Raw genomic sequence first — 26751 nt, 5'->3', positions numbered from 1 at the left:
CCTCATACGTCAAGACATGTGGTTGGTTTGCCACACGGGTTTCAGCAAGATGGCTGCAGTTCTTCGAGCAAATCAGGAGTGCGGGCAGTGAGCCAGCGGTCCACACATCACTCTCCAGCAGCAGAAGCAGTAGCAGCAGCAGCAGCAGCGCTTCTCGCCGTCAGTCAGTGTGTATGTGAGCCGCCCCGCCGCCAGTGGACCGAGCGGGTCACTTCCGACAAGTGAGTGTTTCCCTGTCGTATTTATGCATTTTTGTACTAACTCAGGGAGTGCTTGTGTTAATTATTAAGACATAAACTGATTGCTTTTCTTTGTTACTGGTCTTTTGTGAGACGACTCCTGTTTAGGTTCCCGACTGTTTCTTCTTTTTTGCCTGATATGTTTGATCCAATCTTTGAGCAGTGATTCTGGGCTGCATGGTGGTATGCTGTGTCTCTAAACCTAGTCTGCTGCCAGTCTATACAGCATTTCTGGGCATCCTAAGCGTCCAAAACGAATGCAACATTTTGAGCGCCTATAATGCCCAAAATGCTGTCTATGTAGACAGTTTACAAGGTTTTGAGAGACAGCCATGGTACAGAAATAGGTGAGATCAATGGTTGGTTGATATGAGGTTTCTGTCGCATCTCAAGGACATTTATTGATTTATCCCCGTGTTTTTGCGTAGCACTACCGGACTGGAAGTAATGACAACAAAAGACACCTGGGTTGGCATGCATGCACACGTGTGTGTGTGTGTGTCCAGTGTCCTGCGGGCAGACAATGCGCCCTCTGTCTCAGCCGTGGCGCAGCTGTATGTGTCCTTCTGTCACGGTGTTTTATTATGCAGTATTTTCATTAGCGCGCATTCAGTGTTGGCGGTGTGTTTGAATGGCAGACATGTTTACGTCTGGAAGGAGCTGTGCGTGATTTAGCGATGTCTGATTCGTAAATGAACCGGTCGTTTGAGTCGGATCTTTTTAGTGAATCGGTTGAACTGGATCACAGAACCACTGGGGTGCGTTTTCTAAAAGCAATGGTGTCAAGTTCCGTCTTTACCAACGGAGTTAAACGATCTTAGTTGGGTGACGATGCTTTTGGGAAACACTTCCCCGATCGTTTCGTTCAAGAATTGTAATGAATCGCTCAGAGCGGCTTCTCCACTCAAATCTCTTTTTCAATGAACGGACAATGGCTGCGTTAGAAATTGCACTTCTTTATTATATAGGATATGAGAAGAGTATTAGGTCTGTATTCCCAGCATTCCGCATCCACTGAGACTATTTACTGGTTTGACAGCACTGTCGATGTAAGCCATAACAGAATCCTCTTGGACCCATGAGCGATTCTGTTGACTGAAAGAAATTGTGCTACAGTCGGGTCACACAAGTATATATCCCGTGCATTTTCAACATAAACAAATAGATTATCAACTATAAACCTTTGAAAGCAGACCAGTCTTGAGTTAAGAGCTACCTCTCAGGGTCATATGGGGAATCTCGCATGATACATTCTGTACCCCTCTCTCTCTCAATCTCTCATCAGTCGGATGCCTCCATCTGGCTCTCTCATCCATAAGCTGTGTGTGTGTGTTGCTTTGCACACACATGGCTTTTTTTCTGGTGACTGAAGAGTCTGAATGGCTATTAATAGAATCTGTGGATTCTCCTCTTGGTCAGTCAGTATCAATCTTCTCCACTATCATAGCTCCCTTCTCCCACTCTGTCTGTTTTATTCAGTGTGCTTCATGGGTCTTGAGAAAAGCAACCCAGTTAGCTCATGGGGTTATGATGCAATATCAGGGTGACATCACTCAGAGAGGAGGTTACCATAGTTACCGGAGGTGGGAGGTTCCTGAGTTCCGTGTGTGTGATGTGGTTCTGATGACCGAGGGAGCTGCACGACATGTGTGTATTCTAAATTGCAACTCTTGATTCAAGTATACTGACAGCACCTTATCTGAGTGATTCTTGTAATATGTGGGGAATTTCGGGCTAGTGGTTAAAGGAAAATTGTCATAATTTACTCACCCTTGACTTTCTTTCTTCCGTGGAACAAAAATAGAGATATTTAGCGAAATGTTTTTGTTGCTTTTGTTTCCACACGGTGAACGCGAAATGATATAAATGGTCTATATGACTCATGCTGCATGTTCTTTGTTTTTTAAAGCTACAGTTTTGTTTGAGTAACGGACTGAAATGAATTCAAAGTTCCCCTCTTCCACAGCTCTCAAGAATCTTTTTCATTTGCATTTACTTTGTTTGCATTTGAAGTAAACCAATACAAAAAGGAAACCTGTCTTCTGACTGGCTTGTGCTGGTAACCAAAGGATGTAATTTTGAACACGACAAAAAGTGATCTGTATGTAATTGTTCTTAGGTTTATTCCAGTTATAAATCCTCCAGATGCTGTCATGTAAGTTAATCATTAGAGCTAGTGATAAATAAAGCCGTAATTGACATTAAATGTCATTTTGTAAACAATTTTTCTTACGGTACATTCTATACTGCACATTTATATGGTTTGTCAATCAAATTGTTCTCTGGTTATATATATATATATACCCTAAACCAGAGAACAATTTGTTGTTGACAAAACCATATATGTTATTATTATTATTATTATTATTATTTTTTTTTTTTTTTTTTTTTTTTTATTAAGTTAAAATAAGATTTTTAATCTTTGGTAATTTACTGGGTTTTGTCCATAACATTAACTATACAATTCTGATGAATAAATATTAACACACCCTTTTTAATGTCACAATGACATTAAAAATATATATATTTTTTTATTTCATAATCATATGATAATCATATTATCTTTCATAATAAATGATTTATCAGTGCAGGTTACACATTACAATGATCCAAATTAAATACTTCCATACATTAAAAAAAAAAAAAAAAAATTTGAGTAGCTACAGTATTTCACTTGGATATGTCATAATAGGAAGAAAAGATGAACAAAACTTATAATTCATGTTGACTTAAAAAAATGAAGGGGAACAAATTGTATTTGCAGAAGTAGATAGCTTTGCATGGTGGCATTTTAGGGCTAAGCTTCTTCATACTGTATGTCATAGCAAGTTGAAGCGACCATCCTATACTGATACTGATAGTACACTGTACAACTGTCCTTGATCCTGCAGCCTTGGAAAGCATTGATGGGGTCAATTACAAATCCAATCATCCAGAGAGAACCCCGCGTGGTTCAGAGGTGGCTTTTGAGGTTTAGCTTTGTGTCGGAGGTCAGGCTGATGGCTGCATGTGAATAACTGTTCTGATATGACATCCTCCTCTACTATTGTCAAACATGGAGTTCCCTTGCTGTCCCCTATGTACGTGCTGAGATGGATAAATGTGCTCATTTAAATCTTTAAATAATAGTGTCATACTACCGGTGCCATTTAGATGGAAGCAAGGCATTTTTAAACCTCATTCAAATTTGCTGAATTAGTAAACATTGTGTAAAGGGATGTAAATGAGTTTTGCACAGTGGGAGGGATATTTCATTTAGAGTCTTTCAAGAGCTCATTAGAGAGCTGTGTGTATACTTACAGGAAATGGGCAGACCAATTATGCGGCAGCAGGCAACAGAATTGGTATAATAGATGGTTTTCTAATTTCAAATGAATATTTATAGGCAGAATTAGGAGGCGGTTGTCAACATTATAGAGATGGATATGGAAAAATTACAGACCTGACCCCAGAGTAAATTTCCTGTAGCCTTGTGCGTGCATTGACAGGAAGAGAGATGGGACTTCTTAGTAATTGCAGAAAGGAAAGATAGAAAGTGTTATGTTCTGAAGATGCTGATTAGGAGACAATGAGGTACTCAAGGTTTCGTTTGACTACTAGTCATATGAGAGGTGTGTGTTGTGTTTATGAGTCATTAGGTTCTTTTCTGACAGTAGTGGCACCAAGCTTCAGTGTTCAGACCCACGCGCAGTAAAGAGGTGACAGGCACTGATCAGTTGTTGGGGGTGAAGTCAGTGAGTCAGACAGACGTAGGCGCTGTTGGGACAGCCCTGAGTGGTACGATGTGGCTGTGGATGGAGGGAGTAAGATTTCCGCACCATCTTGACTGCATACACTGGCCCAATCATGAAATACGAATAAAATGAGTTCCTGTGTGAATAGTTTGTGACTACATTCTTTAGTAAATTCTGATTTAAACTCAATGGGATGTTTTATGTAAGAATGGGTTAGGCGAGTGAGTTTATATTTTAGCTTGTCATGCTAGCTTAAAATTCAGACACATCATTAATTGGCTGATTTCCCTTGATAAACCTGTATGAAAACTTTTGTTAGTGCTGCCTTTTAAGGCAAATTGGTTGCCTGGGCATATTTCATGGTTTTTATTGTTAAGTAAAACAAAACTACAGATGTGCCTGAATGATGAATCCGAATTCATAAAGGCACATCGAATAACGTGTTCGACAGAAGCTCTAAAGGGTGAGGAAAAAAACTTATTTCAATGCTTTCTCTCCCAAGTATATCATTGGGTAAGTAGACTGTATATAGGTTGCAGGCATCAGGAAGCTGCTATTAAAGCTGCGGTAGGGAACTTTTGACGCTCTAGCGGTTAATAAACAGAACTGCTTGCGTCTTGCGGAAGAACATCGTAGCCGGAACTACTTCTCTCTGTTTATGTCGATGAAGAATCACAAAGGTACTGGGTTACTCCGCCGCGGTTTCCCCGAAGCAATCTAAAATAGTCCGAATATAAACACTTTTTATAGGTGCACCCTAGTGATTCAGGACAAGCCAAAAACACGGTTTGGAAAATGGATTCATGGTGTACTCGCTTATTATATACATTTTTCTACATTTTGAACACAAACAAAGTTATGGACCGCAGCTCTGATTGGTTATTTCTTACCGGGAGCGGTCTGTAACTGCAAATGGCAATAGGACACTGGGAGGAGCCAGAAGAGCTTGATTTTTTTCACAGATTATCTGTCTCATATTCTACTGTCAGTACATAATGACAGGTTTAATAAATATGTAAAAAATGTTTTTTTACAAAAGTTCCCTACAGCACCTTTAATATGCAGGCCATTGAAATCGCTTTTGAATGCACGCTCACTTTTTACTTTCACTTTCGAGATTCACAAGATTCACTGATCGGAGCACCCCTAAGGTTCACACATACTTTGTGTAAACTACGGAACACCTTACTTTCCACACATTTCACAAGATTAGATTTTTGTCAGCAGTGCTCAGGATCTGCAATTCATTCACCATTGTCCTATCAGTAATCTCTCCTTACTCTGTTTACGTGGTAATTTAAATTTGATGTAATGTAAAAGGCTACCGCTAGCAAGCGGCTAACCATGTCCCTTTAGTGTCTCCATAGAACACGTTATACATTTTCTGTGCCTTTCCGAATTCGGATTCATTATTCGGGCATATCCCTAAACAAAACTATTAAGAAAAATTTTGTTCATTGAAATGAAGCAGAAATAAAATATTAATATTAGAGGAACAACCGAGCGGCAACCTCCCGCTCTCTCTAGTGAAGCCAATAAGGAAGTGACTAAAACTGCAATTCATCGACTGGCCACTTGAGGCTGGCTGCAAAAGAGAGTCAATCTCATAGACTCCCCATGTTAAAATGCCCAACTTTACAGCAGAAATAAACATGTTTTCAGCCTGGTGCAAAAAATGATTTTGGTCTATATAGCTAATTTTGCCCTTCATGACAACTGTGAGGGGGGTCATTTTTTTTTTTTATAACTCATCCGTTTAAACTATATTAAGCCTTAAAGTTCTGCATAATTAAGGGCGTGGCCACTTGAGTGACAGGTGAATTGCGACTGCTTGTCACAGCCGTCGCGCTAAGTGGGCGTGGCTTCAGCAACCAGCTCCCGCCCTTTTGCCCATTTTCGATTGTCCGGGAGAGTCGCGCAGTGACGCGCTGCCAAGATGGCGACGGCTCACTCTGCACACTTTAGGCTTCAAAAACTCTCTTCAGGAGTGTACGGGTGATGTCACAGAAACTACGTCCATGTTTTTATACAGTCTATGGGAACAACCTAGAAAAAATTATGTTATCTTCGCAACCAACATAAATTTGTCAAAGCTCGGAAATTACGAACTGATAAATGAAATGTAACTGAAATCCAAAACTAATTTAGTTTAAATAGTAATATTTGAAACAAGAACAAAAACGTATAACTGATGAAACAACAATGACAAATTAAACTAATTGAAAACTGAAAATATTAAATAAAAATCGGTTTCAAAATAGTTTAAATATTTCATACAAAATCTGTCATTTTTACAGTAAAAATGTTTAGGATGTCAAAAAGACGGTTTTAACAATAATAATAATCAGTACAGAGCAAAAGTTTGGACACACCTTCTCATTCAAAGAGTTTTCTTTATTTTCATGACACTAAAAATTTTAGAGTCACACTGAAGGCATCAAGGGCTATTTGACCAAGAAGGAGAGTGATGGGGTGCTGCTCCAGATGACCTGGCCTCCACAGTCACCGGACCTGAACCCAATCGAGATGGTTTAGGGGTGAGCTGGACCACAGACAGAAGGCAAAAAGGCCAACAAGTGCTAAGCATCTCTCGGGGAACTCTTTCAAGACTGTTGGAAGACCATTTCAGGTGACTACCTCTTGAAGCTCATCAAGAGAAAGCCAAGAGTTTGCAAAGCAGTAATCAAAGCAAAAGGGGGCTGCTTTGAAGAACCTAGAATATGACATATTTTCAGTTGTTTCACACTTTTTTTGTTATGTATATAATTCCACGTGTTAATTCACAGTTTTGATGCCTTCAGTGTGAATCTATAATTTTCATGAAAATAAAGAAAACTCTTTGAATGAGAAGGTGTGTCCAAACTTTTGGTCTGTACTATATATATATATATATATATATATATATATATATATATATATATAAACCTTACCTACTTGAAATTTGATCAACCAGTTAAATGAACTCACAATAATTTTTTATTGCTAGTTATTTATAATTGTGGTTTCCCCCAGTTTTTGGAAGTTAGGTGGTGCGCAGTTGTTGTTTGAGAACCGCTGCTTTTAGCTGGAGTTCTGTGTTTACAAAATGTAACCTTGACCATCTTTATCTTCCCTTCTGTTTCTCAGTCTCGCTGCTTCCTCTGACTTGAACTCTCTGTCTCTCCCTCAACCTTCCCTTCTCGTGGTTCGAGAGTTCCCTTCTTAAACACTAGCGCTATTATTTAACATCTCTCCACCCCCAAACCACCTCTCACACTGCTTAAGACCTAAAGAAGGAATGAAAGGCAAAGAGAAAGAGGCTTTAGTCTTAAGATAATCATGACAGCATTGAGATGTTTTCACTGTGTGTCTCAGCAGGCTTAATGATCTGTTTAAACTGGGATGGGGAGTTGATGCTACAACCGTTGTGGGTGAGTAAATATTATGGTGGAGGGCTGTTGTCCTGCTCACAGGTGGAGATGAGTGAATAGGGTCTCCTCTAGTTCTTCAGAGCAGGGGTTTGGTGTTTGTGTTGTCCCGTCTCAGCTGAGATTCAAAGGAGTTGTGCTTTCCTTCCGATGATTCTTGTTCTCTCCTGATCAGCCTGTTTTTCAGGGTGAGTGGTGGCTCAGACAGCTCTCAGCCCTGCGGCCTGTTTGAGGGTGTGTACTTGCGAATTTGTGTGTCTGTGTGTGTTTTACTAGGGGTTTGATGCTATTTTGCTTGACTTCATCTTCAAGGCTGTTGCTTCGAAAGTAGGTTTTTCATTTGTCCTCGTCGCACAATTATTTCTATTGTCAGAACTGATTGCGTGTTTGTCTGAATGCCTTGAGATATGATAAGGATTGATGGGTATGTTTGTTGGTTGAGTAGGTGTTATGTGTGAAAGTTATGAAAATGTGTCTGTAAACCATTCCAGCCGCATTTACATTCAAATTTTGATTTTTGTGCAAGATGCAAGTAGATTTTTCTAAAATATGAATGAATTACAATCAAAACACATTTACAAAAAATCAGAGGGATACAGAGAGATACAAACAGTCAATGTTTGTGTTTTGAATTTAATCACACTGTTAACTAATCTTTAATACATCAATGAATGTCCATTTTCCAAATATGGTTATTTCTAAATTCTATTTTGTGAAACACTATTAGTTTTTTGTTTGTATTTATATATTTATTTTATTAAGATTAATATATTTAAGATAATTTTTAAAAACAGCCATTTATCGTTTATTAGCCATTATTGGAATTTATTTATTGTTAGGATTTTAATATCAGTTTATCCTTAATAAATTCCTGGATGTGCATCAGAAACCTGACTTGATAATTATCCCTTATTCTCTTGAACAAATGGGATAGAAATCCTGTTTTTTTTCTTTCATATTTTTTTTTTTTTCATCTGTTTAGTCAAAGTGTGTTTTAGTCATTAGACAAGTTCAAGCCGGGTCCTGGGATGGTCTATTTGACCATCCCATTACACACACATGAGCTGTATAGAAACGCACAGCCAGGCCCTGATCTTGGTTCATGTATAATCACCGCTTTTACAGAACACAGACTTCAGTGTTCTGTCCGTGTAAGAGAAAGTGAACCTAACACAAGTGCCCAGATGCTTCTTGTTTATGTCTCCGTAACAAGAAGTGTGAATAGACGTTCTCAAACCCTGTTAGATAAATAAATGGTTGTATTTGCAATTTTTTAGCATTATATTAAAATAATATAATTACTGCACCACTAGTGTCACCAAAAGCAACAGCAAAAATGAGAGAGCATCGTCAAATTAGCATGTGTAGAACTTCACAAATGAAGGCCATTCCAATTCTGAGCAACTTGAATAGATAACACCCTTTTCAGACTTCAGATGTTGTAAATCTAAACACTTCCTCATTGAAAACCCCTACTGTGGGTGATTTATACTTTCACAGGCTTTTATGGAATGGTGCACCAAACCTCCGCAGCCTTGAGAGGTAGATCTTGTTTACTCAAGATTTGCTACAGAGAGCGCTCTGGCTCGTGTGTGCGCACATACAATTGCACGTTCGTATGCTTTTCTCTCACCTGTACACCTGTTGCTTTGTCCTGGGCCTCGTGCTGCTGAAGGCAGAGCTAAAAACTGCCCCTCCTTACAACTTCAAACGAGGAGAGAGCAGGGAGGAGGAGTAGCCGGCTCTTTTGATCTTTCTCTCCTCTGTTTTTTTTTACTCTCTGAATTTGTCCCCCTCTTTTCCAAGTCCATTCTGCTGGATGAGATGTTCTCATTTCTATGCCACAGGTTCTGAAGGTGTTTTTATATATGCAATGGCTGCAGAACATATAGAGTGCCTCAGTGATTTCCTGTTTTTGTTAGCCAATCCGTAACTCACTCTGATTCCCTTGACAAAAATAAATATTGTTCCATATTTGATTATTGCAGAAGTAAGCTCAGTGACTGACAAAAGTTTATGGTTCTTACACATTTGGTTCATCATTACAATCTTCACAAAATAACACAACTTGGTTCATTTCAGCCATTTAAACCCATTCAACCAATAACCCTTTAAATGCAGGATGACTTAACCAGAAATACTAACATTTAACTCATTTCCATGTTTTGGTCTGCAAAAATGCATCATCCCTGAAGCACACTATTTGGATATGAAAGTTATGCCACAAATGTACTTTATATTGTACTGTTTGCTTATAATAAGATAAGCAATCTTTTTTTTAAGGATCAAGAAAGTTAGTTTGGAATCGACTCTAATTAACATTTTCCATTGACATTTGTCGACCAGAAACAGTTGAAACACTTTGTCTTCACTTTGGACAACGTATATGTTGTTTTATCCTTAAAAGTTGAACAGACTTCCCTAAATGATTTGTTGAAAAGTGTGTTTAGCCTATATTTCTTTGTGTAAATGCCATTGGTTTGATATTTCGTTTTATAATGCAGTGACATTCATACTTTAAGTGTGTCCAAAACTTTTTGGAGCTGTTGTGTGTCTTGTGTTAGTCTTGGCCTGGGTTCAATTTTAAGATACACACGTTTGTAAGTCTGTAACCCTGGCTTGGGGCTGTGATCGAAAGCATGTCTGGATCTGTTCAGGCTCAACTCCGATGTGTTTTCTTTTCCTGATGATCTGTAGTAGGTAACCCAGCGGAGCCGCTAATGGAGCGAATCGTCTGTTCTGACTTTAAACGTGTGCCGTCAGCCTCTTTGCTGAATATGTTCTCTGTCTCTCTCAGGTGAGATGGTGAGAGGGGGGAGGGAATGAGGCCATGGGCTGCACCTCGGCTAAGCAGGTGTCGGCTGTGCCCAATGACGAAGAGGCCCGGGGCAAAGCCTACAGCAACGGAGACCTCTTCACTGGTCAGTTCCAAACACACACCACATAACTTCATAAGAAAAGTGCATATAACCATTCAGCAGCAGCTGATGGCATGTCAGAATGATCAAACCCACATTTCTCACTAGGGATCGTGTATCTAATATTAAAAAAATCCAGACTGGTAATCAAACTGTTGTAGGTTTAATTCCAACAGTAGGTGAGGCATGAACAATGACCATTGTAGCACAAAATTCTGTCATTCGCTCGCCTTCATGTCATTCCAAACCTGTATGAATTGCTTTCTTTTTTTGGAACACAATGGGCATTTAAAAAAAAATGTTTTGTCCACATAATGAAACTCAGTGGAGTCCAGTGTAATTTGGAATCCAATGGACATTTTACAGATTTGAAACAATGTAGAGAGTGTGTAAATAATGACAGAATTATTTCTTGGGGGATGGGAGGTGTGTGGGGGGTGTAGTCTGACTGCAGTTCATTCTAAGTTAAAAAACTGTCACTCTGGATAAGAGAGTCCTCTCAATGACTAATTGGTAATTTTCCACGCAAATTGGCTTTTTAGGTGTCCAAAACAAGGTTCTCTGAATGGTCACCATCCACAGTCTGTTATGCGATTATTGAGTATATTCAAATAACCAGAGATTTTATTGATTTCCATGCGAGGCTGTTACATTTTGAGAATGTGATTTTCTCCATTGGACTTCTGTTGACAACAGAACCTGTTACAAGAGATATAAGACCCTGATTTTCAGTTCCGTTTTTTTTGGCTTCATTTTGATTTGTCCCAGACTATGCCTTAAATTTATGTACCTTGCTAATAAGGGGAAAGTCCACACTTTGGCATGCAGTATTGGTGCCATATCATAAAACTGTCTTGATTACCACAGACCAACCTGTGTTGCGCACTGTTTGCATGTAAACATTAGCTGAATTTGTTATCTTAAAACTGCTTTCAGGTTCATACACAGTTTAGACATGACTTTTCTCTTTCATAGGAAGATTGTGTGTAATATTAGCTCAAAAAAAGAGCACAAAACTGTGATTTTTAATGTACTGTGACTTGTATTATGGATGTGTATTTATGTAATTAGTATGCAGCGATCTGATGGTTTCTTCCCTACTATCCAGATTGCTTATTATTTGTCACAATTTAAATGTTAGCCTTTGTCAGATATTTATATATGCTTAATTTTGAGATGGACACAAAAGAATGTCATTTGCATTTCAGTAAGTGAGATGTTAGTTCAGTAACTTATCTGGAAGCATCAAGCATTCGTCAAGCTGATTCAAACTGGTAATGTATTAGTAAAGTAGATTTTTTGAATGATTCATCAAACAAATTAGCTCACAAGAGTCATTTGCTAGTGAATTGGACTACACTCCTCTGTGTATGTTTCTGATTCAGTATAAAGAACTCTCAAGAGTCATTTGGAACTAGTTGTTTTTATTGCGGACATTTCCTCTGCTTGAAGCTAAAAGCAAAACGTAATGCTTCGAATCGTCAGTTGGAACCGGCTCCAACAGTGATGGCTCCATCCATGTTATTCAAGCAGAGATGATTTGTGGGAAGTAATGCAAACGTAAGGGACAGAAAGACATCTTTAAACATCAGTGGCATTGACATACTGTAGGCTGATTTTACCAGTCGTTCAAGATAAACATTAAGCAGGATGAACAGCCAGTTAACTCATTTATGTCCAAGCAGGGAATAATGTTTAACAATGTTTTGGGAATTTGATTACATTCTGGGAATTCTTGGATGCATCTTTCTATGCAGTCAAACTGATTTGTTTGTCTATGTAGAGACTGTCAGCTACATCTGTGCCAACAGGTGTGTGTTTGAGGATAACGTTATCAGCTGGAGTGAGTAACTCATTCTTGTGAGAGGGTGTAAATTTGTTTTAAAGGGTTTAGATAACAGCAGCACTTAGTGTGAGACCTGTGAGTGAGTGAGTGACTGAGATTATAGGAGATTACGAAAATCCACACAGGAAACACTCGATGACCAGCCACAGGAGGCTGCCGCCCACCCTCTTTCTCCCTCTTCCTGCCATGTTCTTTTCTCTGTCTCCAAGGATTCCGAGTGTGTGAGATGGTGGGGAACGGTCTGAGAACGAAGGAGAGAGTGAGTGAAGTGGAATCGCAAACTCCCATTTTTCCTCCCCTGACATTTGTCCCTCCCTCTGCATATCTGGCGTTCTTCTCAAGGCCACACTTTCCCTGTTTCCTTCCTTTCTTTGCAGTGGGCTGTCTCATTTTCATTATTCTGCCTACTTTTCCTCCCACCTTCCCATTACCTAACCTATTTCACTTTATTCTCTTTTTGTTCCCCTCTCGGTGTGCCTTCCTCTTTCTCATTCAATGTTCTCTTTAGCAATGTTGGTTCGAGAGAGAGTACTTCCAGACTGCTCTTAATATTGTTGTGTGTATATGAAGTATATAAGTTCAAAAGTTTGGAGTCATTAAAAGTTTTTTTTTTTCAGCAAGAATGCATTAATTTGATTAAGTGTGGCAGTAAAAATATGTATGATGTTACAGTAGATTTTATTTCAAATAAGTTGTTCTTTTTATCAAAGAATCCTGAAAAACATGCATCGTGGTTTCTACAAAAATATTAATCAGAACAACTGTTTTCAACATTGATGATAAGAAGTAATGTTTCTTGAGCCCCAAACCAGCGTATTAGAATGATTTCTGAAGGATCATGTGACACTGAAGACTGGAGTAATGTTTGCTGAAAATTCAGCATTGCCATCGCAGGAACAGATTACATTTCAAGATGTTTTAAAATACTAAACGGTCATTTTAAATTGTAATAAGATTTCTCAATATTACTGGTTTTATTTTGTTCATATATAATATAATATAATTAATATAAAAACAAATAAATGTAACCTGTAGTGGTCATTTAGAACAACATTTATAATATAATATAATATAATATAATTTTTTTTAAGCAAATAAATGTAACCTGTAGTGGCCATTTAGAACAACATTTATAATTTCGGTTTTCCATCTTTTTTAATTTTTTATTTATTTGCATACTAGCCATCCTCCTTTTCATTTGTTTAAAAAGCTAAATTTATATCTATTTTGGGTCCTAATTAGGAGCTTTGTGCAATAATGCTTTTATTAATCAAGCAGTAAAATAATCCATTCCTGTTCTCAGATGAGAGTCTGAAGCAACCACTTATGGAACAATGTTGTCCCTCACCACTTCACAGTTTTAGAATAAAACAACAGTCATTTCTTATCTTCATAAACCTCATCAGCTCGTACATACATTATTACGCCATTTTTACTTCATTGCACATGTTGTCGGTTTCAGTCTGATCAAGTGTTACAGGTCCTATCGAATATGTCAGAGAAGGTTTATCCTATCCTTTATTACTTGGCTGTATTTCACGTCACTTTTTTTTCTTTACTCCCATCCCATGGCCTTATGGGATAGTGTCGTCATTCAGCTAATCTTATGACAATGTTTTGACGTACTTTATCATTGGGGAAGTACCGGTAGTCATATTCAGATGTGGGGGCTTCTCTTAGTTCTGCATTTCCGTTCCGTTCTGTTATATTTTGAGGATATGAGAGTTTATTCTGGATCTTCTGCTCCTCGTCTCTTTCATTCTGTTCGTGTGATCTGTAGGCTCATGTGGCATACTGATGAACTGTAAGGCAAAACAACAGATTGATGAGTATTATTCACCAGCGCGAACAGAGCAGTGACCTGGTTACTGTGGATTATTGCTAACTCCCCCCTTCTTCTCACTCTGTCTCTCTTTATGTCTCTCTTTTTCTCTCTTTCTGCTGCCAACCCGATGTCCTTCTTTCCACTGCCCTTCCCGGCTGTCAGTCAAACAGCTCTATCAATAGAACAGAGGGAGACCGTTTTCGCCCCTCTCTCGCTCTCTCAACTCTCAGCTTTCACCCTGACTTGATTAGTGCCAACAGACTGTTTACTAGTCAAACTGTGTCAGCGTCCAGGCAGTGAGAGTGTGTGTGTGTGCGTGTGTCCTCATCTGTGATTCAGTGCTTAGTCGATCCCAGCAACACACAATATCTCCAGCATGCACAATGACAGGAAAGGCCGAGCTGCCCTAATACAAACAAGAGGGGCAGCAGGCACAGAATATACTGTCTGGTTACGTGTGATCTGCGCTGAGCTGTTTAGATGGGGGTGTGTGTGTGTGTTTGCTGCCAATCTGTAACTGGGTGTTCACACTGATCCCGATTTGCACTGGCAAAGTGACCAGAAGACATTTGATTTTCAATCAACAAGAGCTGGCCATATCTGACACTGTTCGCAACACGATGTAGGCATGAGAAAAGTTTGACTGTTAGAACTGGGTATTGATTCATCTTGCTACTTGGTACTGTATATTTCTGTTTATCATTTCCATTTTACTTCCACATCAAATCAGTTCTCTTTGAATGATGCTGTAAATTATAGATGGTTTCAGGCATAGATCTGGCAACTTGTCTTTTGAACTATTTATTAAAAGCCAGCTTGTAAGATTGATTTCTTGAATCTGGCTATGCTTAGTGCATTCTACGTAGTTTAGTTTTTTTGTGTATATATATATTTTTAAATACTTTTTATGAATTTTATGTGCTTTTGTAACTTTCTATTTAGCTATAATGTAGATTTTATTTCCGTTTTAGCAATTTTAGTTCTTTAACTTAAAATTAAAAATGTTGTCTTTACAACTAATTGACATAAATAAGGTTTTTGATCTAATATTTATATTTTAATTAATTCAAATTATTTATATTCGTAAACAATCGCAATCCTCACACTGTATGTTTGTATTTGTGAGTTTTTCTTGCCATTTCTTCATAGTACAGTCTTTTTATTGCATAATCAATACATTCTGCAAACTCATTCACAACTCAAGTAGAGTAAAAGATCGATCTTGGGATTTCAGGAAAAGATATCAGGAGCCATGTTAACATTTATTGTAAGTAATTTCATTGTTTTATAGGATTTAATTCTGTATGATTTCATGCTTTCCGGACATTACATATTCATTCGGAGAATGCTTTTATCCAATGCAACTTGCAGTGTATTCAAGATTTACATTAATATGTTTGTTTTTCCTAGAAATCAAACCCATTACTTTGGGGTTGCTGGTGCCTTGTATTACCAACTAAGCTTTAAGAAGTTTGCAAAGTGATTTGTTTCTGCCCACATGCAGCAATATACAAAAAAATGATGCATGGGAAACTGTAGTTAATGCAGTTCAGACAGCCATTTTTCAAAGTCACCGAGTGACTGCGTTCACAAAGCCACTGTTTAGCTAATGTTTTCAATAGCAACGGTGTACCGTAGTGCAACAGATCATCTCCGTGACACACTGTCTTCTGAGGTTTAGACACATGACTTCAGATGTTTAACGGCTGATCTTTAACCAGAGGCGTGGTATCGGTCATGTGTCTAAAGGTAGCACAAAACGTGTCTCTAGTTTTTACGATTTCATAACTCTTCTCTGTTCTGCCATAACGTTAACGAGTGATCTTCCACTTAATATCAAAGAGCGTGCGAGACTGACAAACTCTCCTCCTTTGCAGTGGACTCACTGTGCTAACAGACACCCTCTTCTAGAATAGCTCCAGGGCAAAGCTTCTCCACACTGATTCTAAAAGTAAAGCAGCCCACTCATGTTCCTCAGACACACCACTCACAGCACTGAACACATCTGAAATCCGGCCAGAAGGTAAAAGGGAGAGGAAGGCAGGGTTGTGGAGCTGTCGTGTCGTCCGATTTGTTTCGATTTCGCAGAACGAGCAGCCAGACACCTAAATTACCTGCTCGTCAGAAGCCATCCGGTCATGAACATAGAAAAAGATAAGAATAAATATTGGAGCCCTAGTGATTAGCACATGTGGTACGATGTTGGTCTGAAAAAGTTTTAATTTAAAGAACAGGGTCTGTGTGTATGTATACACTACCGTTCAAATGCTTGGGTTGATGATCATTTGTTACGTTATTGAAAGAAGTCACTAAAGCTTCGTTTGTTTGCTCAACAATAAATCATAAACTGTAGTATTCTGAAATATTATTGAATATTAAAATAACTGATTTCTATTTTAATGTATTTTATAATGGTATTTATTGGCAAAGATGAATTTTCAGCAGTCATTTCTCCAGTCTTCAGTGTCAGAAATTAGATAATATGTAATAATCTTATTCTCATGTGAAAATATTTTTAATTTTTCTTATGAAAAGCAGAGTGGTAAATATTTTCTCTAAAATTGGAAAACATCATATTGACCATATTTGCGAAGTAGATTTAATTTTATCTAAGTACATTTTACATGATTATGTTAATTGAAATCATTATTCATTCATTTATTCATCTTAATAGTCCTAAAAAGAAGCGTTAAATGTGGCAAATGTGCTGTGTGTAGCACCTGTCGCTCTAAATATCCTTCTGAAGGATACCAATATTAAAAGAAAGTGATTTGAAGTTTATTTCAAATTTTTAACGCGCTTGATCACATCTAACCTTAAGCATATTGTTGTTGTCTATGTTATTTTATTTATTTAGTTTTATTTTTTGCTAAGAGGTTGTTCTCTCACTGATCATGTCTGAACATAATTATTCATAATTTATCATGTGCTCATTTAATGAATAAATGACACCGGGATCTAACTGAACATTTTTGGTAATGTCACAAATGAATAACTGAATTATTATAATTTTTTAATTAATTGGAATTTACATAATTTAAACACACAAAACAAACAGTTAATTTGTATAGTTAGAAGTGCTAAGCTATATCTTCTTCAGGGGTTAAACACAGAAATGCTGTAAAAATATCTTTGCCTTGGTACTGTCATACTCATGAGTCATGACACAAGACGCAGGCACAAAACTGCCTACCATAATGGCCTTTAGGAAATTGAATGGCCTAATAAAAATCAACACCGTATTCAAAGTTGTTTAAAATGATGAATAAAATATTTATATATAAATACTCACCCAGCCGTTCTTTAAGACATCCCATGGTGCTCATGAATTAAGTTTGCAACATTTCTCATTCTCCTTCTTTGTCGTCCTCGCTCTACTATAATATTATACTCCAATATAATAGTATCAAATAAAAGTCGCACAGAGGCCAAACTTACTGCATTTCTATCTATTGAGAAATAGATAGCATCGTGCTCTCCATCAGATCCTAAAGGTCAGCATTATTAATTAATTAGCCGATCAAAATATCCCTACATAAGAGGACCTCTCATTTTATCACCAAAATAGCCCGTCTGGAACATGTTAAACTGACAAAATGTCACTCTCTCTCATGGCGAGCATCTCCAAAGTCCTTCGCTTTTGTGAGATGCTGCTTCACGTATGATTCTCTTCCTGTAAAGATGGATTAGGAATGATGGGGAAGTTGTGGCCTAGTGGTTAGAGACTAGGAGTCCTAACCCTAAGGTTATGGGTTCAAGTCTCAGGCCAGCAATACCACGACTTAGGTGCCCTTGAGCAAGGCACCGAACCCTCAACTGCTCCCCGGACTGGCTTCCCACTGCTCTGGGTGTGTGTTCACGGTGTGTGTGTGCACTTTGGATGGGTTGAATGCAGAGCACGAATTGTGAGTATGTGTCACCATACTTGGCTGTATGTCACGTCACTTTCACTTTATTTGTTCCTCAGATCTCCTTCTTTAGTAATGCTATCACCCTACTTGTGTATAAGCGCGCATGTGTGTTTGTGAGAGAGAGAAGAGAATAGAGATGTATTCATATGTATATGCATTTTATGCGCCTGGCTCTTTGGGATCCATGAGGCCTGTTTTTTGTAACCCTTGCACAGCCAAATCAATTAAAGTTTGATTTTAATTTGTGTGTGTTTCTCTTTGGTTTGGCTGAGTTCGTCAACATGTTGAAGCGTGGTCTTTTGTGCAGAGACGTGTTTACATTCCTCAAGCTGTGAAAGACTGGTGGCGTTGCTCTCTCACTTTTTCCCTCTCCTTTTCTATTTCTCTCTCATTTTATTCCCTTTTCTCGCTTGTTGTGCTGATGGGCCACACTGAGTCACATTCACAGGCTGCCCACTCCAGCTGTCATGATGGTAACTGACAGGGAGTTCACAGCAAGAAAAGGAGAGGAAGACGGATAGAGGCGAAGATAAACAGAGATTGAGTGGGCCGTGATTGCCTCATGCTGATTTGTAGATGGAGTAAAAGACGGATTTATGTATACGTGTGGGTGTGTGGATGTGTTATGAGGAAGTGAATGCATGAACATGCAAACATGCACATGGCCGCTGGTAATTACTGATGACTGTTAAAGGGCAAAATCCAAAACGCTCCTCTATTAGTGCAAGGCAGAAGGTGTTTGAAATGTGAATTCTCATTGTTTATTCACTCACTTTGTTCCAAACCCATATGACTTGCTTTTTGTCTGTGAAACAAAATACGCCTTTGAATATGACTTTTTTCAGTGTAATGAAAGCGAATGAGGAATAAGGCCGTCATGCTCCAAAATGACCAAAAAGCACTGTAAATGTATCATATAGTTTGTCCCTATGAATCATACGCTAACTTTTTCTGACGCCATATAATAGATTTGTGTGAGGAACGACCTGAAATTTTAATAATTCAATGAAAATTGAATAAAACTCTAACTTATGCTTTTCTCTATCATTGTATTTTAGATGAATATAAGATGAAGGGAGTGGAGGAGGTGAAATACATGCGTGGAGAAGAAGACCGAGTAAATGCACGCAACCAGGAGAACCTGGTGAGAAACAAAACACGTGCGCGCACATACCTCTGGGAAATTCTTCCTGTGCGGTGGTGTCCATCATATTTTTCTTCGTATTCACACACACACACGCATCGCTGGAGGCTCATATGCCTGTTGTTGTCTTATATGTTGATAGGTAAAACGAAGTGTATGCAGTGCACTCGAGTGCTGACATGTTTGGAATGTTGGAGAGGGAAATTCTGACAAATTTTCCCTTTTTGTCAGAGACTCTCATACTTAGACTCTCACATTACCAGACAAAATCTATGGTGTTTTTACATGCGTTTTTTCATATGTACACTCCTTAAAAAATTCTCAGACATCTGAGGAAGCTTCCTCAACTAATAATAATAAAGTAGTCATGCATATTCTTATTGTTGCTGTAGTAAGAATATTAAACTTTTTTTTTTATACACACCTACACATACGTATAGTTTTTTTCCTACTTGACTAATGATTTCTTGTATAATGACCTTTAGAATTAAACTGGTCGTTTAGCTCCTTTACTTTTAAGACTTTATGTAAATTACTCTGTTATGATTGGCTAACCTTTTCACCTGCCAAGTTGTTAAATACTGACATTAGTATGCAAATGTGGGTCATCGTATGTAAATGTTATGTTAATGTGCTCAGTGGGGGTGTAAAATGCATTATTATTTTTTCTTATCCAAAATAAATAGTTACATATTTCAAATGTAAAAATGCACTATTTCAGGTTCCCTGTGTATTTCTTGCACATACAGTACAGCCTTGATTATCGTATCTGTATTTTTTTTTTAATAATTGTATTATATACTTATACACCAAAACAATTAAATAAAACTTGACCAAATTTCCGATACATAATATAATTTAGTGATCATAAATTATTGTCCTGTTTTTACCCCTAATGATCATGATTTCAACTTTTATAATTAAAATGTGTAAAGAATTCCGTTCTTGCATCATAGCTTCCATAAATTGTTTAGTATGTCTATGTAGTACATTTCAAATAGAGCAAGTAAAGTTCTTTTTCCATGATATGTCCCCTTGAAGCTGCCCGGTTTAATGAAGTTGTACAGGCAGAGCAGGTGCTCGGGTGCCCATGTTCAGGGGGGTTAGAAGAGAATAGAGACGCAGTGAAAGCGAGGGCAGTCCTCTCTCTTGCTGTCTCTCAGCAGGGCAGCATTCTCATTAGCAGTGGCCAAAGTAAGGTCACTCCCAGGGCCTCTGTATCATACTGTGTTTTAGACAGAGGAGCTAGTTCTGGCCCAAGTCCAGAAGCCAACAGGGCCTCTGCACCGGAGGGCCACCAGGGACGGTCGGCGGAGGCTGAATTTGGCTTTGTTTTGAACAGTAGTAAGTGATAACGTGTTCTTTCTGGGTGTGTCTGCAGGAGAAGAACTCGCTGCAGCACAGGACCAAACAGCACAAAGAGGTGCCTGGGCCCAGCGCCAATAAGACGAAGTGAGGGGGTTTCTACATGTGACTTTCTGTTTATGTTGTGCGTGTGTTTCTATTTGTTTTGTGTGTGTGTGTGGGTATAGTTCTTGCTCTGTTGAAAATGTGCCAGAAGTCTGTAAATTGCGTGTGGTTTGTTTTGCTTTGTGGTCTGTCTTATCCCCTCTGGATCTCATTTGCATGTTCTGTTTGAACGTAATGTGCCATATGTTTCACAACTCATTGTACGTAAACATAATGTGTTTATTGCCTTCGGATGTAACTGTAAATTCCAAGTGGTTTAATGGCATAATTATTTATGGTGAAAATGCATTTCTAAAGCACCAGTAACACAATTGTGATTGCAAATAAAAAATAAATAAAAGGCTAACACTTTCTAATTATGTTCTTTGTTAAAAGTCAATTAAAGGGGTAGGTCAACCATATTTACTCTCATGCAATATACCTTTATTGATGATATTAGACATATTTCAATATATAACTATATATTTAACTTTGCTTAGAGGCTTTTGCGTCTGAACTCTTCATATATGGTCCCAAAAATTCCTTTGTCAAAATTCCAAGTGAAAGTCTTGACAAAATGCATGCAACAAAATCATGCAAAAACTGCCTCGGTTCCCAATCTCATTTTTGTTTATATGGAAAAGTGCAGCATAAACTTTCTGCAAAATATATTTGTGTTCAATGGAAGAAAGAAAAGTTGATACAGGCCTTAAAGCAAAATCAAAGCAAATGAAGTAAGGAGTAAATAATGAAATAATGTTCGGGTGATATATTCAGCTATTTGTTAATCATTTAGCGCTTAACTGGGCAGTAGATGAAAATGTTTCAAAATATCTAGTAAGTATTTAAGAGTAAACTAATCTATGATCTTAATATTTTATTTGTTTATGACTTAATGGACTTGTAATGTTCAAAGCCAAGTAAAAATTATAGCACATTACACAGAAAGCTAATACATATGGTGTTCAAAATGCCTAGAGGTAAAGAAATTGTGTTTGAGAGCATGTTTAGTATTGTTATTTATTGTTTTATGTGTGTGTGGATTTGAGTAATGCTAAGTTAATGTGCTGTGTGTGTGTGTGTGTGTGGAGGCAAGGGTTTATGGTCCCTGCTGTAATGTGTCTATAAAAATGATTCCTGCCCAGCCATTCTGGATCCTACAAGAGCTGGTAGCTTTGTGTGTGTGTGTTCCTTATGCTTGTTGTAATGGAAAATTCTAGTGTATTTGTTGCTTCCCTTCTCCTACCCCCACTAACTTTCTCTCTCTCTCCATCTCTCAGCATACATACGTCAGAGAGTCAGCAGGAGTTCTTCAGAATGCTGGATGAGAAGATTGAGAAGGTGAGGGAGGGAGGGGGAAAAGAACGAGGCACAGAAGTAAAGCAGGCAGCAGATGGGTTAGAGATTTTAAAGGGCCAGTGTACATGAAACCACCCTTCAGAGGACTGTTTGTTCATCAGGATTGTGACTTTTTAAAGATTGTCTTGTCCTTCCGTCATGTGCACCGCTTGTTTGGTACTTCCTGTGGAACTTTGGAGATAATAAATGCTATATTTATGGCTCCGGTTTTTTCCCAGCACTCACTTCCTTCTTTCTCTCTCCCTCTCTTATCTATGTGTGTGTCTCTCCTGAGGTTTGAGATCAATTGGTTTAACATTGATTGAATCTAAAGATTTTAGATTTAGTTTTAAATAAGTTGAAACCGGGTTAGTGTGGGTATAAAAAGATTCCCACCCCTTTTTAAAAAAAAAATGTATCAGGGGAATAAAAGAACAAACAAAAAAACATAATCTGTGAAATGGAAAAAGGATCACCACCTTTGTGTCAGTATTTTGTTGAACCACCTTTTGCTTTAATTACAGCCTTTAGTCTGTTGTGATATGTCTCTGTCTCTACTAACTTTGCACATCTAGCCTTTGCAATATATGCCCAGTCTTCTTTGCATTTAAAGTTCAGTTAAATTTGATGGTGACCGTTTGTGGACTGCAGTCTTCTACAGATTTTCAGTGGGGTCTAAGTCCGATTCTTTTTATATCCACTGCATGTAAGGGTTGCAAAAAAAAAAAAAAAAGTTTATTCAGGAGTAACTATCCTCATTATCATTTAATAAATGAGGAAATGGATCTGTTTGTTCAGACAGTGTTGTCAATTGGTTTCCATATAATTTACTTTAAACAAGGTTTGTAAAAATCTGATTGTCAGTGTTATTTTTTTTTAATAAATTTAACATAATTGCAAAAAAAAGTTGTGAGAGAAAATCGCAATTGCGATTTATTTAATCTTTCTCTCTCTCCATATTCTTTAGGGGCGGGACTACTGCTCAGAGGAGGAGGATGATGTGACATAGCAGAGAGGTGCCAGATCTTGCCAGAGATGGAAATAGAGAGCGAGTGTGAACTCAAAAATCAGTGTTTCCTATGTCTGTAACACTCTGTCAGTCTGCGAGCGAGTGTGCGTGCGAGTGCGTGAGAGCGTGTGCTTGTGAGAGCGAGAGAACGCAGGACTTTTCCTCATAGGCTGTTGCACCCTTGACCCCTTTTCCTCTCTTGGGGTTGCCTTGTTTGGAGATCTAGATGGTTTGGGGTGAAGAACGAACAGCTTGATCGATGTAATATCAACACAGACTCACTCTGACGTGAAATGAGGAACCCCGTCCCCCTCTGCTCCTGTCCTCCTACGGCCAGCATTAAAACGGGCCCCTTCCTCCTCCTCGCTGTGACAGAGCCATCTGAGAGAGAGAAAAAGAGATTATTTTGAGGAAGGCAAGATGAAAGGATATGGAGAAAAGAAAGACGACATGCCCCTCCCAGTCCGCATTTTAAGTGGCAGGCCAGAGGAAAAGAACTGACATATGGAAGAACCAGAAGAGAGCTTATGAACATCCTCTGGAGATAACTGGGAGTGGATGAAGATGAAGATGGAGTGTTGTGGGTTTTTTCGGGGGGGGGGGGGGGGGTAATTATTGAACTAGAGATATTTTATTAAGAGCGACTATATGAACGAACTGGCAGATTATTTGATATTTTGATATGAGCGCCGTGGCAAGTCTGGACTCCTGCCTTTTTGAAGGACCTTTTTTAATTTGTTGAGACTGATTTGTTTGTTCCATAATTGTTTTTTCCTATTTTTATTGTATTTTTTTTTATTGCATAGATCAGACCTCTTCAAGCTTGTGCTGTAAAGGACAGGTCTGTACAGTGACCCCATAACGCATTCGGTCACACACGCACACATACATACATAAATAAATGATCACCACACCCTCTTTCCTCACACAAGTCCTCACTTTCATTTTGTATATCCTGCTATTATTTGTAAAATTCTCAGAAAATAGACGGAACTACAGTCAAACTAGTTACTCACACACATCCAAATATATCCCTAACAGCCACCTGCACACTGGCAGAGTTTAACTTAAAGATCCGTATTGACCGTTTGTGCTGTCCTTTAATAAAGGTAATGGACTGTGATGAGACTATGGCAGAGGAATTGGGTTGTCTTTTGTGTGTTTTTCGAGGGCTGTATTTGTGTTCATCTGTGTTAGAGAACCGGGTCTGACTGTGTTAATTGTTGTCAAAGGGATGAGGTGTTTGTTGTAGGCCTATATGCGTTTAGCTAGTGTTTACCTCTGTTTCTCACCCTGCCTTTCTCACTCAATAGTATTCAGTATTGTTGACTAAAATTCATCTGGTTGTCACCCTGTACTCTTACAGTTCATAGAGACCATTAAACAGTATGAGGTGGGGTCACTTTGGGGGACAAAGCGCTAGCCAAACATCTGTCATGATTACTGGATTGATTCCTTTTAAATCTTTTTTCAATGTTTTCTTTTTCTATTAAAATGTAAGACACTGGAGCTATGGTTTCTGTTTGTGTGCTGTTTCACCGATTATTAATTGGTGTGTGTGTGTGTGTGTGTGTGTGTGTGTGTGTGTGTGTGTGTGTGTGTGTGTGTTTTAATCCATTAAGGCGTCATATTTCCTGTTAGTAGTCTGACTCATAACGTTAAAAATACTTAATGGCTTCTGGGGTCGAATTTCAGATGCAGAAATGTGTAGATTACATTTCAAGAATGAGTTAAAATATTAAACCGTACAAATGTCTATCTAGCTGTCAAAATAGCTGTCCAACATAATGTCTTTTCGGAGAATCCACCCAGAGACGGGGAACATTATGTGCGTTTTAATTTCACTCAATTGTTGTGGTGTGTCTCAACCTGCAGGTTAAAGAGTGGAACTACACAAGATTATTTATAATATGTTGGGACGTTTTCGGCATAGGAATATTAGATTAAAAATGAATATTAGTGTATGTTTTAGATTGTATGACTGTTCACCGTTTAAGCTTTTCACTTCTTTTAACAACTTTATTAGCTTTACTACAGTTAAGTTGTTAGCCTACTGGTGGACATTTCAGGTAATTTAAAGGGGTCATATGATGTGATTTTAAATGTTTTCTTTGTCTTTGGAGTGTTACAAGCTCTTGATGCGTAAAGAAGATCTGTGAAGTTGCAAAGACTAAAGTCTCAAATCCAAAGAGATATTTTTTTGAAAGTGAAGACTCATTCACACCCTCCGAAAACAACTCGTTCTAACACGCCCCAACAGGTCTACGTCACTATGTGGGAAAATCTGCATTATGTCGTCCAGATGTTCAAGCAAAGACAGAAGGCAACCTTTTATTCTCATTGTAGTATTGTTGTTACCGCCATCGCAATGTCGTATAGATGCTGTGTGTTTCACTGTGAAAGTGAAACTATTTTGTTTGGCCTTCCAAGAGAGAAACATATCCACTTCTTCAGGCCTGGAGCTGATCTGTGCTAGTCGCTGAGGAAATACATCAACTTTGCACTGTGGATTGCCGGATTTCGCTTTCACCGTGGACGAAGTGGAGTCCAGCCCGGAGTTGTCACAGGTGGTTGCCGCAAGCCCAACTGACGTTACTTCATAGAATCCGCTTTGCCATTCTCAAGCCCGCCCACCTCTGCTCACTCAAGCTGGCCTCCACTCACTCTAGGCCGCGGCTCTCTCAAGGCCATGGTTTGTGATGCTGTTTCATTGAGAAAGTGAAACTACTTTGGCCTTCCAAAAGAGGCCAAACTATCATGTTTATATCATGTTTGTAATGTTTTTTGTTAATATCTCGTTGCTCTGGCCAGACAGGGCATCATGATATGTTAAGGGGTGTAACATTTCTGTCACATGCTTGAGGTATTCGTTCAATCACAATGCACGGATAGCTGGCCAATCAGAGCTCACCTTGCGTTTCAGACTGATGAGCATTGTAAAAATCAACACGTTTCAGAAAGGCAGGGCATAGAGGAGAAACAATAATGTACAGTATGTGGAAAGTTATGTTTTTTGAACCTTAAACCGCTTAAACACATTTTATTACACCAAATAATGTTATTTTTTGCAGCATCATATGACCCCTTTAAGATATTCCGACAAAATACTGTTTCCACTGGTTAAACTCTGATGGGCTCCATCCACAGCTTTAATTTACTTGCTTTTGACAGTCTATGCATTTATTAATACTAAAAACTCTTGTGCAGCACAACTGAAAAAAAATTGACATGCCGCAAAAAGTGACACAAACTATAAATTTTTAATAGTTAAGAGGTAAACATTTTAAAATCTCTGTAAACTATTTTTTAATAGTTAATAGTTTAATAATTTTTTTAAACTATTTTTACTTGTGATACCTTTGTAACACTTTTTGTTTATATACAGTATTTAAATGGCACATTATTTCTACAATTCAAAATGTTTTCGTAAAACATCTCCTGCTCACCATTCACCAAGGCTGCATTTTAAAATAATCAGGATACACCAAAAACTGTAATATTGTAACCATAATTACAATATAAACGCACTGTTGTCTGTTTTAATATTTTTTTAATGTAATTTATTCCTCTGATGACAAAGCTGAAGTTTCAGCCAAAATTTGCCTATTCCAGTCTTAATTGTCACACAATCTTTCAGAAATCATTATGCTTATTTGTTGCTCTAGAAACATTTCTTATCATTAATTTTAAAAACAGTTGTTTATATATATTATATCCAGACTGATTATTTGAATGTTTTGTATTTCACAGTTCATTATAAGAAAAATATCAATAAAATAAAATTAAAAATAAATATTAACTAGATGTAATTAAGAATAAAGCATAGGCTATTTCAAAGATATAATTTGCCCAAAATAATTATTTAAAATTTGTATTTATTGACGAGTAAATCATGTGTAAACTGTACATTTAAATTTTTAGCGGAAATTGA

The 26751-nt window shown here is 38.0% G+C and overlaps 1 protein-coding gene and 1 long non-coding RNA gene across 3 annotated transcripts; one reads left to right on the top strand and one right to left on the bottom strand.

Moving 5' to 3' along the window:
• The first annotated feature begins 26 nt into the window (after positions 1-26).
• Positions 27-24329, top strand: LOC113069896 (uncharacterized protein C1orf21 homolog). Of its 2 annotated transcripts, none has more exons than XM_026243007.1 (6): positions 27-221; positions 10178-10301; positions 18939-19024; positions 20406-20476; positions 21754-21814; positions 22779-24329. In XM_026243007.1, the coding sequence occupies exons 2-6, from the start codon at positions 10211-10213 to the stop codon at positions 22818-22820; spliced, it is 351 nt and encodes a 116-aa protein (XP_026098792.1). In that variant the 5' UTR covers positions 27-221; positions 10178-10210; the 3' UTR covers positions 22821-24329. The 2 variants fall into 2 exon arrangements, with proteins under 2 accessions (XP_026098792.1, XP_026098793.1); XM_026243008.1 differs by lacking the exon at positions 27-221 and adding an exon at positions 7260-7383.
• Positions 10748-14642, bottom strand: LOC113069898 (uncharacterized). The gene is made up of 3 exons (XR_003279820.1): positions 14048-14642; positions 13790-13946; positions 10748-12385 (listed from the first exon to the last, which is right to left on the bottom strand). It is a non-coding gene; the product is annotated as an uncharacterized LOC113069898 (long non-coding RNA).
• Positions 24330-26751: the final 2422 nt, after the last annotated feature.

The sequence above is a fragment of the Carassius auratus genome, unplaced genomic scaffold (assembly GCF_003368295.1).
Source record: "Carassius auratus strain Wakin unplaced genomic scaffold, ASM336829v1 scaf_tig00002576, whole genome shotgun sequence".
NCBI classification, from domain to species: Eukaryota; Metazoa; Chordata; class Actinopteri; order Cypriniformes; family Cyprinidae; genus Carassius; species Carassius auratus.
This window is presented reverse-complemented; position numbering and strand designations above follow the sequence as displayed.